At 38.9% G+C, this 14,470-nt stretch overlaps 1 protein-coding gene across 2 annotated transcripts; it reads left to right on the top strand.

Moving 5' to 3' along the window:
• The first annotated feature begins 4,924 nt into the window (after positions 1 to 4,924).
• LOC107958321 (TLC domain-containing protein 4) lies at positions 4,925 to 14,450 on the top strand. Of its 2 annotated transcripts, XM_016894056.2 has the most exons (9): positions 4,925 to 5,580; positions 11,580 to 11,796; positions 12,026 to 12,114; positions 12,211 to 12,349; positions 12,732 to 12,806; positions 13,177 to 13,298; positions 13,371 to 13,446; positions 13,758 to 13,817; positions 14,143 to 14,450. In XM_016894056.2, the coding sequence occupies exons 2-9, from the start codon at positions 11,656 to 11,658 to the stop codon at positions 14,299 to 14,301; spliced, it is 861 nt and encodes a 286-aa protein (XP_016749545.1). In that variant the 5' UTR covers positions 4,925 to 5,580; positions 11,580 to 11,655; the 3' UTR covers positions 14,302 to 14,450. The 2 variants fall into 2 exon arrangements, with proteins under 2 accessions (XP_016749545.1, XP_040969468.1); XM_041113534.1 differs by lacking the exon at positions 4,925 to 5,580 and having other exon boundaries at positions 11,287 to 11,796.
• The last annotated feature ends 20 nt before the right edge of the window (positions 14,451 to 14,470 follow it).

The following is a 14,470-nucleotide window of genomic DNA, read 5'->3' as shown; positions in this document are numbered from 1 at the left end:
ATCAAACTCCTATTCTTCCTTTCACTTACCCCATTCTGCTGAGGTGTATATGTGTTAGTAAGTTGATGTTGATGCCTGCCTTATCACAGAAGGCTTGGAACTGAGCTGAGGTGTACTCAATCCCATTATCAGACCTTATGGTCTTCAGCTTGCAGCCTGTTTCAGTCTCAGAAGCAGTCTTGAACTTCCAAAACATAATGGCCACCTCTGATTTCTGTTTTAAGAAGTAAATCCAGCAATATCTCGAGAAATCATCAATGAACAGTATGAAATACCTGTTTCCACTTAATGACTCAGTCTTCATAGGGCCACACACATCAGTATGCACCAGTTGGAGTTTTTCAGAGGCTCTCCAGGCTTGATTCGAGGGAAATAGGAGTCTGGCCTGCTTTCCTAGCTGACATACTTCACATACATCATCATGGTCCACTGAGTTGATGAAATTTTCAACTAGGTCCTCTCTGACCATTCGGGCCATCGATCTGAAGTTGGCATGTCCCAGTCTTTGATGCCACAGCTTGGATTCATCTGAAGTGGCTGTGTAGGCAATGTCTGACTTCTTTGTCCAGTCAACCACAAAGCTCTTATCAGCCATAGGGACTGCCATCAGTTTGGATCCACTTGGATCACTGATTTGGCACTAGTGGTCTTTAAACACAACTGAATAACCTTTTTCCAGCAACTGAGCTATGCTGAGCAGGTTTCTGTCAATTTCAAGCACCAACAGCACATTTGAAATCACTTTGGTACCTGTAAGGGTGCATATCAGCACATCACCCTTGCCTTCAGCTTGAATAAAATGACCATTTCCTATCTTGACTTTAGTTATGCAGCTTCTGTCTAAAGACTTGAAGATTGCAGCATCAGGTGTCATGTGGTTAGTGCATCCACTGTCTAGGAGCCAACCAGATAAGGACCTTTCCTGAGTAGCTGAGCATGACACAGCAAAGACTTGCTCCTCTTGATCACTGTCCTCCTTAGCTACTCAAGCCTCAGCTTTCATCTGTTGAAACTGATTCTGCCTCGATTTGGTCTTACTCTTGCAGACTCTCTCAACATGACCCTTCTTCTTACAATGCTGACACACAGCATCTGGATTGAACCAGCATTTTTCTTCTGAATGACCAGCCTTTCTGCAGTGCTTGCAAGTCTGACCTTCTCTCCTTGCAGCATCATTCTTTGGCTTGTCTCTCCAGGCCTTCTTGCCTTTGTGGGCAGTATTTGTTCTTGCCTGAAAGGCACCTTCTTGGTGCTCCTCCAGTCTGCTTGCTCTCCTCTGCTCTTGAGCATATAGAGCATTGATCAACTCTGTCAGGGAGATGGTGGACAAATCCCTTGAGTCCTCGAGAGATGAGATTTTTGCCTCATACCTCTCAGGCAGAGTTGCTATAACCTTCTCCACTATCCTAGCTTCATTGAACTGCTCTCCAAGGAGCTTGATGCTGTTAACCACAGCCATAATCCTGTCAGAATATTGCTTGACAGTTTCTTCTTCCTTCATCTTCAAATTCTCGAAATCTCTCCTCAAGTTTAACAACTGTTGCTGCCTTGTCCTCTCTGTCCCTTGAAACTCTTCCTGCAACTTGTCCCAGGCCTGTTTTGGTGATTCACAGGCCATAATCCTTGTGAAAATCACATCAGACACTGAGTTTTGGATGCAAGACATAGCCTTGTGCCTCTTGGTCCTTTCATCAGTATGCTGTCTGATCTGAGCCACTGTTGGATTAGCTCTAAGTGGCTCTGGTTCAACATCAGAGTTGACCACCTCCCACAGATCGAAAGCCTGCAGGTAGGTCTTCATTTTGACCACCCATATGTGATAGCCTTCTCCATTGAAGACTTGAGGTGCAGCTGGTGAAAAGCTTGATGAAGCCATGGATTTGTGTAACAGATCCCTTAAGAAATAGGCTCTAGATACCAATTGTTGGTGCTGTAACTGAAACTAACAGATTCAGTGCAAACTTGTCAAGCAAGTCTCGAGACTTGCTGAGCAAACAAGAGAATTCGAGCAAGAGAAAGAAAGAAAAGCTAAGAAAAATGAAGAGAAAAATTGATGAACAAGCTGAACTTCATTCATAAATTGCATAATGGCACAATGCCAATACATAAACCAAGCACTAAGCTTGTCAAAAACAGCAAATAATTACCTAAACATCACCTACCTCCACTAATGACATGGAAACTTGAAATTTTGGCTTGTAAACTTATACAAAGTTGTGTTTACAGCTCATACATAAGCTAATTACATCAGTCAACAACCTAACTTAGTTAGAAATGAACTAAGATTACATTTCATTGACTAGGAATTACAAAATAAACAAAATAAGCTTGCATCAGTAGCTCCTGCATGACTTGGTCTTCTTGGCCTGCATGCTGTCGAGTTTGCTGCATGCTAAACCAACTTCATCAGTTCGGAAGAAGCTCAACGTATGGGATGCTAGGAAACTCTCCTTAGCAAGAAGAGTTACTCTTGCTAAGGTGGTCTTACTCGCTATCCTTAATTACCTTATGAGCTCGACTCTCATGCTGGTGGTAATCTGTAATGAGATTGAGAAACTTGTTCGCACTTTCATTTGAGGATCTACCTCCGAGACTAGAAGGCCGACTTTGGTGAGTTGGGATAAATGTTGTTGAACTTGAAGCATGGTGGTCTGGGGTTTCAAAATCTTCGTGAACAAAATAAAGTGCTGCTACTGAAGGCTGGTTTTTCACTTATTTCAAAAACAGAAGCTTTTTGGGTTCAAATACTTGATCAAAATGTAATGTGCATCACTCCACTCTCGATCCATAGAAGCTCTTGTTCTTATTTCTGGCAATCCTTGGCGAAACTTTGTAACGATTTTCCCCTTGGGCTTATGTCGTCTACAAGGAATGGTAAACATGGTGAATTTTTGGAATGATTCTTGGCTGGGAGGTGTTGGGCCATTGAAAAACTGGTATATTTGCAACGAACCTTTAAGGGAAGACACTTATGTTAGATACATGGTTGAACCTTCAGGGGTGTGGTCATAGCACAAATTGCGACCATTCCTACCAAGGGAAATCATTCAAAAAATGGGGACTGTCGTGGCCCTGGCGAATGAAGCAGGCAAGGACACCCTTATATGAAGGTGGTCACAACACGGAATTTTTTCAGCATCGGATACGTACAAGGCAGTAGCAGGGACAAATGGGGGAGTTAAAATTGTAGGCTGAGATTTAATTTGGAAGTGTGAAATCCCTCAGCGAGTAAAACAGTTCCGTTGGCTTGTCATTTCGGGGCACAAATGCTAAAAGATTAAGAAGAAACATAGCAGATGATGACCATTGTATGTGGTGTGGTGGAGCAATGGAGACCAACATCCACGTGTTACAGGATTGTAGCTTTCCGAGGAGTGTTTGGATGTCTATTATGCCGAATAAGTCCAATGAGATCTTCTCTTTGTAGGTTGAGCAGTGGCTGATTTGGAACCTGAGAAACATATTGGTGGAATAGTGATAGAGGAGCCAACTGGAGCGCTTTATTTTCAATCATTAACTGGATGTTATAAGAAAAAATAGGAATGAATTCGTTTTTACTAGAAGCCACAATAGCATCAAAGAGTTGTCAACAACAAGCTTGTCATGGGCCCGTTCCTTAGCGGACTTGAGATGTCTGAAACTTGACTCCGACTACGTATGAGTCGTGGCAACCCCCTAGGGAGGGTTGGATAAAGCTTAATTCGAATACTAGCTACCATGAATAATGCCACAGATTTTTTAGCAATCGGAGGAGTAGTAAGAGATTCTAAAGCTGAATGGATTATTGGTTATGCTCAGAGATTAAAAGCTACTTCGGTATTTCAGGTAGAAGCTCGCGCATTTTTGGAAGGTCTTCAAATAGTTTGGAATATGGGTTTATGTCGAATGGTGGCTGAGAGAGACAATGCATTGCTGATAAAACTCCTAAGGGACAAACATGGAGGTGCCAGTAATATCACTGAAGTGCAATAGATTTAAGCTCTTTGTAAGAGAGGATGGCAAGTACTTTTTTATCATGTTCGGACGCCATGGCCAATATTGGAAGAACAATAGGTTCAACGATGCGCCTGTTCGAGCAACCCTCGCCAACTATTGAGGGAATGCTACAACAAGACAAGAATCTAGAGAATTCTGGGATTGGACCCACTGATATTGGTCAAAATTAGATTCCTTTAATTTTTTTTTATTTACTACTCAAAATCGAATCGAATTAATAAAAACAAGTTTTTGAGTATGGGTCAAATTTTATAGAGATTTTATTATTTTAAATATGATTTTCCTTTTTCCTTTGCCAAACCCACGTATTATACACTCTCAATTCCATTTGCAATGTCTTTGGCTCTTTGCCCAATTGCCGTACAAACTGGTTGGAAGCCTTGGGGCTAAAATGATTGGTTTATTTACGATTTATACTTACAATCAAGAGAATTTGGATACAACAAGAATAACAGCTCATGAAAAAATCAAACTCATGATTAATAGTTCATTGAAGATTGACAAACTTTTTGTCTAAAGGCAGCATTTTTTTTTTCAAATTAACCTCATGATCATGTGCATGACCCACTATCACAAATGAGGTAATTATATGATCTGGTTTCAACTCAAGTCAAACTCATAGGAAACTTGATTAAATCAATTCCTTTATGTAATATTTTTAGATATTGATATTCAATAACTTTGAATTTAATTTTAATATTTTAATATTTTTTTTAAGATTTAAGTAACTAACTCTTTTTGTAAAACAGAAAAAAATCAGATTCTATAAAAGCCTAAATTTGATGATAATGAAAGTTTGAAATCCAATAGCAATGGCAACGCTAAATTTATAACTAGTATTTACACGATTATCAACCAACATGAAATCATAATTTATGAAAGTAAAATCCAATTTCCAACAAAATCCTAAAAAAGAAAAACAAGTGTCACAAATTTACCATTTTTTTAATCTCATTCTCATCTCCACCCCCAAGCTTTGATCTTTCAAAGGATAAACTAACACACCAATAAATTCATCTTTCAATCCCATCACCCCAAGTATCCAGAAATCAACTTTATTTCATTATCGTTATTATCCCTTATTTGATTTTGGTTTTATTCATTAAAATCATTCATTTATTCTGTTGGTAGGAGCTGGAGATTCAAAGTACTCTCCCAACATTGATTAAACTTTAAGGTCGGTGCTACACTTTGGTTATTGGTATCCAAATGATGATTGGATTTGATTTCCCTTTCTTTTTATTTCGTTCCTTTTTGCTTTAATTGAAAAGCATTTGTTTTCATTGTCATGGCCATTTCTTTTTTGCATTGATTTCCTATTGTCTTTATTTTTTACGTTTTTTTATTTCCCATGTTTGTCATGTGCCCATTCGTATTTTCTCCTTATTTTTGTCTTAAAAGTTTTCTCCTTTCTGGGTCTGGGGCATTGGATTGATTGGCCTTGGTTTTACTTCAAGAACCCTTCTGGTCCCTGGTTTTAGGTTTCTCTTTCAAATTTTTTTTTTCCTTTTCCTCTTTAAAGATCCAGCTGCATTTTGTTTCAATCTCACCGTTGCTTCTTCAAATATGTAGAACGTGCTTATGGTAACCACACTTATCACATTCCTCATCTTCTTCCCTTCTATTGTATTACCTTTGATTGCCTTGTGTTACTTTTCATGCCAATTTATTTGTGTTTTCCTCATGGATTTCTTATAATTTTAATGCCTTTTGCATTGTATTTACATTTGCTTTTCTGAAATGGAAATGTTTTTTGTATTTAGTCAAACATTTATTATTTGCTTTCTTCATTTTAATCAAACTTTCACAGTTTTGGTTGGTTTCTTGTTTGTTTCAACATGATTGAATTGAGGTTATCTGTAAATGGAGAATATTTTTACATCTGATATTTCTGTTGGGTATGGGTCCCACTATGTGGGAAACCCATATTTTCTGGCACAAATGTTTTGCCTTCCTTTTTCTTTTGGTTTTGTCAAAAGCCAATTTTTTGGCTTATTAACGGGAGTGGGCAGAAATTTTTCTGCAGAGAGCTAAAGAAAAAATAGAGAGAAAGAGAATAGAAAAAAATCAGATTTCAAGCTTGGTGCAGCAGTGATCAACTCTTCGATCGAAGGTCCATCCGTGGTTCGATTGAGCTGATTTTTGGACAGCAGCTAGGTGATAAGGTGTTCTTGACTTTGTACGGTCGGATTTTTCATCCGAGTCTTGTAGCGTCGGAAATACCCATTTTTCAGCAGCTATGTTTTTGGTGATGTTCTCTCATTTTTCTCTCTTTTGCTAAAGATTACATGTTGTTAGCCTTGTCGGAGTTGAATGCTTGTTGTAGGCTTGATATTGTGATCTTGTAGTTGAACATTTGATGATAGTGGAGCTCTTTATCGGACTCTAAAGTCCCGTGGTTTTTACCCTTAATTTAGAGGGGTTTTCCACGTAAAAATATCGGTGTCTCTATTTATTTTTGTTGTGGTTGCATTAGTTGATTTGTGGTTGATTAAGGTTGCTAGAGAACATATCTTGTGCTATTGTGCTTGCCATAATTTTTACAGGAGTTATAAGGAGAGAAAGAACACCGGTTGTGCTTTCGCTTTGTTTCGGTTGTTCGGTTTCTTCCCAACAAACTGGTACCAGAGCTTGGTTATTGTGTCAGATAATTATGGAAATTAATACGAGCAAGATGATTATGTTGAATGGCACAAATTATCAACTTTGGTGGAATAAAATGAAGGACTTGTTGTTTGTGAAGGCTTTGCATCTTCCGGTCTTTACTACTCAAAAACCCGATTCGAAAAGTGATGAAGAATGGGAATTTGAGCATCAACAAGTGTGTGGCTTTATTCGGCAATTTGTTGAAGAAAATGTTTACAATCACATTGATCAGGAGACACATGCTCGAACATTGTGGGAGAAGCTTGAAAGCTTGTATGCTTCGAGGTCGGGCAATAACAAGTTATTTTTGCTGAAGAAAATGATGGCGCTGAAATATAAAGAAGGAATGTCTATAGCTGAACATGTTAGTGAATTTCAGAGTATGATGAATCAGTTGCTTGGTATGGGTGTCAAATTTGATGACGAGATTTTAGGACTTTGGTTGCTTGCTACTCTACCAGACTCTTGGGAGACCTTTCGAGTCTCACTCATTAATTCTGCCCCACAGGGTATTATTACTTTGGATTTGGCTAAGAGTGGTGTGTTGAATGAAGAGGTTAGAAGAAGATCTCAGGGTTCTACATCACAGTCCGAGGTGTTGGTTATCGAGAACAGTGGGAGAAACAGAGACAAAGATGGAAAGGGTAGAGATAAAAGCCGAAGCAAGTCAAGATCGAGATACAAGAATCTTGAGTGTCATCATTGTGGTAAGAAAGGCCATATCAAGAAATATTGCTTCAAGTGGAAGAAAGAGAACAAAAGTGGTGGTGATAAACACGACCGGAATGACGATGAAAAATCCGAGCGTGTTACTACTGTTACTCGTGAAGATTTGTTAGTTATTTGTGATCAGAATTTGGTCAACCTAGCATGCGACGAGACTAGTTGGGTGATTGATACTGGTGCATCACTTCATGTCACGTCGAGGAAGGAATTCTTCACATCTTATACTCCTGGTGATTTTGGGGTATTGAAGATGGGTAATGATGGTTTGGTTTCGGTTATTGGTATGGGAGATGTTAGCTTGGTAAGTAACAATGGAACAAAGTTAACTCTCAAGGATGTCAGACATGCACCGGATGTCCGTTTGAATTTGATTTCTGCAGGAAAACTTGATGATGAGGGATTCTGTAACACTTTCAGTGAAGGGCAGTGGAAGCTGACTAAAGGCTCCTTGGTTGTGGCTCGAGGAAAGAAGAGCTCAAATTTGTACTTGATGCAAGCTTTGACTTCTCGAGAGACGGTGAATGTGACACTGAATGACAACTCAACTGAGTTGTGGCATAAACGACTCAGTCACATGAGTGAGAAGGGGCTTAGCTGTTTAGCGAAGAAGAATCAACTTTCGGGTTTAAAGAATGCTACACTGAAGAATTGTGCTCATTGTCTAGCAGGAAAGCAGAAAAGAGTTTCATTTAGAAGCCATCCTCCTCATAGGAAATCAGAGTTGCTAGAGTTGGTCCATTCAGATGTTTGTGGTCCGATAAAAGTAAGATCACATGGTGGTGCACTTTACTTTGTGACTTTCATTGATGATTGTTCAAGAAAGCTATGGGTTTACACTTTAAAGTCTAAAAATCAAGTCTTTGAGGTGTTTAAACAGTTTCAAGCATCAGTTGAAAGGGAAACTAGGAAGAAGTTGAAGTGCATTCGTACTGATAATGGTGGCGAGTACACAGGGTCGTTTCATGAGTATTGTCTGCGACAGGGAATCAGACATCAGAGAACACCACCAAAGACTCCACAGTTAAATGGGTTAGCTGAAAGAATGAACCGAACATTGATTGAGAGAGTCAGATGTTTGTTGTCAGATGCAAAGTTACCAAGATCGTTTTGGGCTGAAGCTTTGAATACAGTGACACATGTGATAAATCTGTCTCCTAGTGTTCCTTTGAAAGGTGATGTGCCAGATAGAGTTTGGTTTGGTAAAGACGTGTCATATGATCACCTACGTGTGTTCGGTTGTAAAGCATTTGTTCATGTTCCAAAGGATGAAAGATCCAAGTTGGATGCCAAGGCTCGACAATGCATTTTTATTGGTTATGGTCTAGATGGTGAGTTTGGTTATAGACTCTATGATCCAGTTTAGAAGAAACTCGTGAGAAGCAGAGATGTTGTCTTCATTGAGGATCAGACCATTGATGACATTGATAAGACGGAGAAAGTGGATTCACAAGGTAATGGTGACTTGATCGATGTGAATCCGGTTCCCCTAGACTCTTCACCAGATCCTATCCAGGATGATGTGCATGGTGATGTTAGTGGTGACCATCAGACTATAGGTGACTTTGATACTCCCATGGATGATGTTGTGAATGATCAACAACAAGCACCTATAGCTCCACCAGCAGTTCCACTTCGAAGGTCTTCTAGAGATCGACGATCTTCTGTCAGGTATTCTCCTGATGAATATGTTCTTTTGACTGACGGGGGAGAACCTGAATGTTATGAAGAGGCTATGGAGAGTGAATGCAAAGATCAGTGGGTTGAAGCGATGAAAGGCGAACTTCAATCATTGCATGAGAACCATACTTTTGAATTGGTGAAACTGCCTAAGGGCAAAAGAGCTTTGAAGAATCGGTGGGTTTACAGGTTGAAGCAAGAAGAGAAGTCTTCATCTCCACGATACAAAGCTAGATTGGTCGTCAAGGGTTATACTCAGAAAAAGGGGGTTGATTTTGAAGAAATATTTTCTCCGGTTGTGAAGATGTCCTCTATCAGAACTATACTGAGTTTGGCAGCTTGTTATGACCTAGAGGTTGAACAAATGGATGTGAAAACTGCTTTTCTTCATGGTGACTTGGAAGAAGAGCTTTACATGGAGCAGCCAGAGGGTTTTGTTGCACAAGGGAAAGAGGACTATGTGTGCAGATTGAAGAAGAGCTTGTATGGTTTGAAGCAAGCTCCAAGGCAATGGTACAAGAAGTTTGAGTCTGTTATGGGGGAGCAAGGCTACAAGAAGACTACTTCTGATCATTGTGTGTTTGTTAAAAGATTCTCTGGTGATGATTTTATTATTCTTTTGCTCTATGTTGATGATATGCTTATTGTTGGTCAGAATGCTTCTAGAATTGAGAAGTTGAAACAAGAGTTGAGTAAATCCTTTGCAATGAAGGATTTGGGGCCAGCAAAGCAAATTCTTGGCATAAGACTGACACGTGATAGAAAGGCCAAGAAATTATGGTTATCACAAGAGAGGTACATTGAGAAAGTACTTCAAAGGTTTAGTATGGACAAAGCTAAAGCGGTGAATACTCCCTTTGCTATGCACTTTAGATTGAGTGTTAAGCATAGTCCTTCCACAGAAAAGGAGAAGGAAGAGATGCAGAAAATTCCTTACTCTTCAGCCGTGGGTAGTTTGATGTATGCAATGGTTTGCACGAGACCAGACTTGGCTTATGCCGTTGGTACAGTTAGTCGGTTTCTTTCTAATCCAGGCAGAGAGCATTGGAATGCAGTGAAGTGGATTATGAGATATCTTCGTGGCACTTCCAACATGAAACTTTGTTTCGGCAATGAGAAACCTGTTCTTGTTGGGTATACAGATTCAGACATGGCCGGAGACATTGACTCGAGGAGATCTACTTCAGGTTACTTAATCACTTATGCAGGGGGAGCTGTGGCATGGCAATCGAGACTGCAAAAGTGTGTTGCATTGTCCACCACCGAATCAGAGTTCATTGCAGCAACCGAAGCGTGTAAGGAGATGCTTTGGATGAAGAAGTTTGTGCATGAGCTTGGTTTTACTCAGGAGAAGTATGTCCTGTACTGTGATAGCCAGAGTGCTATTCATCTTGGTAAGAACTCAACTTTTCATGCTAGATCTAAGCATATTGATGTGAGGTACCATTGGATACGAGATGTTCTTGAAGCTAAGCTGTTAGAGCTTGAGAAGATACACACTAATGATAATGGTGCTGATATGTTGACGAAGGCCTTACCAAGAGGAAAGTTTGAAGCATGTTGTTTGACCTCCGGCATGGAGGCATTCCCCACATAGTTGGAGGGGGAGATTTGTTGGGTATGGGTCCCACTATGTGGGAAACCCATATTTTCTGGCACAAATGTTTTGCCTTCCTTTTTCTTTTGGTTGTCAAAAGCCAATTTTTTGGCTTATTAACGGGAGTGGGCAGAAATTTTTCTGCAGAGAGCTAAAGAAAAAATAGAGAGAAAGAGAATAGAAAAAAATCAGATTTTCAAGCTTGGTGCAGCAGTGATCAACTCTTCGATCGAAGGTCCATCCGTGGTTCGATTGAGCTGATTTTTGGACAGCAGCTAGGTGATAAGGTGTTCTTGACTTTGTACGGTCGGATTTTTCATCCGAGTCTTGTAGCGTCGGAAATACCCATTTTTCAGCAGCTACGTTTTTGGTGATGTTCTCTCATTTTTCTCTCTTTTGCTAAAGATTACATGTTGTTAGCCTTGTCGGAGTTGAATGCTTGTTGTAGGCTTGATATTGTGATCTTGTAGTTGAACATTTGATGATAGTGGAGCTCTTTATCGGACTCTAAAGTCCCGTGGTTTTTACCCTTAATTTAGAGGGGTTTTCCACGTAAAAATATCGGTGTCTCTATTTATTTTTGTTGTGGTTGCATTAGTTGATTTGTGGTTGATTAAGGTTGCTAGAGAACATATCTTGTGCTATTGTGCTTGCCATAATTTTTACAGGAGTTATAATGAGAGAAAGAACACCGGTTGTGCTTTCGCTTTGTTTCGGTTGTTCGGTTTCTTCCCAACAATTTCTTGGATTAAGATGGATGTTGGTAACTGCTTTGATTACTCACCCCTTTTAGTGTTTGCTTGTGAGATCGTATGGTTGGTTGTAGCATCAAATGTGGAAACTTCCTCCATATCCATGTTTCTTTATTACCTTCTATTCTAAATTTGACATGATTGAAGCTTTTCTTTTCTTGGCTGCCATTTTTTGTATTTGTTAGAGAATTGATGAATGAAGGAGGGACAAGACTAGGAGAAGGTACTCTTTCTACTAAGGTGATATTGAGATTGTAATATATGGCAACAGTGCCTAAACAGACAACTATGGCAATAAAGTCTTACAAAAATCAGGCTCAGATGTTGGTTAAGAATTACTTATTAGCTGATCCTTTCGCTCCTTATACTTCCATCCTCGGTGGCATTCTTGCTTGCAAAGTGGTATGCTGAATCTTTCCCCTTGTAAATATGTTTTAACTTTTTAATTCAGGATCATTGAATCCTATGGCAGGATGTTTCCTTATACCCTTTAATGAATCTTGCACTGAATGAATTTTACATATTTTAAATTAACTCATATCTGTTCTGATATTTTTATGTAATTACATGCATGGTTGCTTTTCCCTTGGATTCTATTGAAATTCTGTTTACATGTTCCCTCATTCCTTAGATCTATGATCTGTCTGACTTAATCAGCCGCTTTTACATCAAGACTTACCCTAGTCTTACTAAAATTCAACGAGTAGATTGGAACAATCGGTTAGTGTAGCGCATGCTCTAGTTTTTTCCTTCTCTTTTTTTCTGGTTCTGTAATCATGTTCATTCTCTCATTGGTTATTCACATATTTTTGGCAGTGGCATCTCTACAACTCATGCGATTTTTGTTTCTGCTTTGTCATTGTACTTCGTTTTCTGGTCAGACCTCTTTTCTGACCCACATCTTACGGGTCTTATGGTCTTCCGAAGCTCACAACTCTCTACTTTTGGATTAGGGGTATGTTCTAACCTTCTTATATGATCTTTAAGTTGTCCAGCCATGTATCTTGTGGGCAAATTATCTGTTGGGTTTAGATTCTCAACTGTGAACTTGGAACCATGCTCTTTTCTATCCTTATTTAATGAGGCAATGAGGCATCACAGTAACACTATGCCCTATATATGCCTTCTAATGCCTCTGTGTTTTCAGCTCATTCATTAGTCTTAAAACTGATTTTGTTTCTTTGAACAAGTTATTTTTAATCATTTTCTCCTTTTAGATTGAAGTCATTATCGTCCTTTGTAGTTCTTAGCAGCTCCTTTGACCCTTTGATCGGATATTGAATTCCAACTTTTGTCATAAATCCTAGGACTTCTAAAATATTTGTTATATTTTGCAGGTTTCTCTTGGATACTTCTTCTCAGATCTTGCTATGACTTTATGGCAATATCCCGCTTTAGGTGGAATAGAATATGTTCGTATATTTTCTACTAGAAATGCACTCTGGCATACACTTTATTTATTTGTCTATCTTGTTACTGTTGTAAGGAACAAAAGTAACTATTCAACTGTTGCTACTGACCCTTAGAATTTGAATGACAAGCTCCAATATCCTTTCAAACTGTATCTTTAAAAACTGTGTTGTTTCCTTACACAATTCAACTTATGACAAATCTATTTGGTTCAGTAACTAAAAATGCAACAGAAAGCATGCAAGCATAGGGTTGTTATGCTTCTAGGTCAGAGGATTCAATTCAGTTCATCAGTTAAATTATTGGAATAACTTTGACTTACGGTGGATAGAGTTGAATCTTTTTAACTGGTAACCTTATCATCTTTTGCAGGTCATCCATCACCTCCTTTCTGGAACTGCAGTGGCATATTCAATGTTTACTGGAGAAGCTCAGCTGTATACATACATGGTTGTTATATCTGAGGTGACAACCCCAGAGATCCATTTGAGATGGTAAGTTCTATGCAATTGGGATTGTTTGCCGAAACTTACATTTTAAACCATCTAATGTTTCTGTGGTTGAAGGTATCTTGATACAGCTGGTATGAAAAGGTCCACTGCATATCTCATTAATGGTGTTGTCATCTTTATTGGCTGGCTGGTAAGCTCAACTCTTCTGAAGTTTCCATTATAAAATTAACACGCATTGTTAAATTCCACCCCACAAAAGTATGTCTCATAAAATAGGAAAAATAAGGGAATAAAAGTTGAATAGATGACTGATTAGACATGAATGGCCATCAAAACGAGCTGGCTGGAGTTTCTTCTTAAGTTATAAGCTTCTTTGATGATGTTGCATATAGATAGCAGAAGCTCCTTGGTTTTGATTTTCTTTTGTTGATGTTCTTCATTTTTTAGAAGTACCTTGAACTTTAACTTTTTCTATAAACTGAAGTAAGTTCTTAATCGCAGATTGCGAGGGTTCTTCTGTTTGGCTACATGTTCTACCATGTGTACCTACATTATGATCAGGTCATTTCACCTCCCTGGTTTTTAAGCTTCAATTAAATATTTTTGTTGTTGTAATTAACTAATATTTTCAGCCAAAGACGGTGTTTGCAAGGTGCTATTTGATTACTTAGTGATAGATGAGTTCCAAGTTTCATGACCGTCTCCTTTTCAACATGAAATTCACCCACTTCTGAGTATATTCTATAAGTTGCTATTATTTTTGTTGACTGGTCATGTACACCCTAACTCCTTAGAAATTCCATGGCCTAAATGCCAACTGTTCACTCATTGCTTTCCTGCAAGTATTTTGGTAAGTATCTGTTCTAACTTTTGAGTGACTCAGTAGGTGATCAAGATGCATGCCTTTGGTTTCGTCTTGGTTTTTGGTGTTCCGTCTGCATTAGGCATTCTGAACTTGATTTGGTTCGGGAAGATCATTAAAGGTTTAGCGAAGACTTTAGCGAAGAGGCGATCACGGACAAAGGAATTAGACAGTGAAAATTAATGTTCAGTCGTTCTTCTTTGTGTATTTTTCCCACTTGTGCAATGTATAAAAGAACTTTAAGTACCAAGAAAATTGTCCGATATGAATTTTTGAAGTTGGAGATGGAATTGTTGTAAATGGATCCCAACTGAATATACTGTTTCATTTAATCACTCGAATATTTTCTTGG

The sequence above is a fragment of the Gossypium hirsutum genome, chromosome A05, assembly GCF_007990345.1.
Source record: "Gossypium hirsutum isolate 1008001.06 chromosome A05, Gossypium_hirsutum_v2.1, whole genome shotgun sequence".
Classification (NCBI taxonomy): Eukaryota; Viridiplantae; Streptophyta; class Magnoliopsida; order Malvales; family Malvaceae; genus Gossypium; species Gossypium hirsutum.
The sequence above is the reverse complement of the archived record's forward strand: the minus strand, read 5'-3'. Positions and strand labels throughout refer to the sequence as shown.

Bases quoted from the DNA above. Each gene is read 5' to 3' on its own strand.
- LOC107958321 (XM_016894056.2), top strand. From the start codon at position 11,656: ATGGCAACAGTGCCTAAACAGACAACTATGGCAATAAAGTCTTACAAA. The intron at 11,797-12,025 runs GTATGCTGAATC...CTCATTCCTTAG, and splicing joins GCATTCTTGCTTGCAAAGTG to ATCTATGATCTGTCTGACTT. The intron at 13,299-13,370 runs GTAAGTTCTATG...CTGTGGTTGAAG, and splicing joins CCAGAGATCCATTTGAGATG to GTATCTTGATACAGCTGGTA.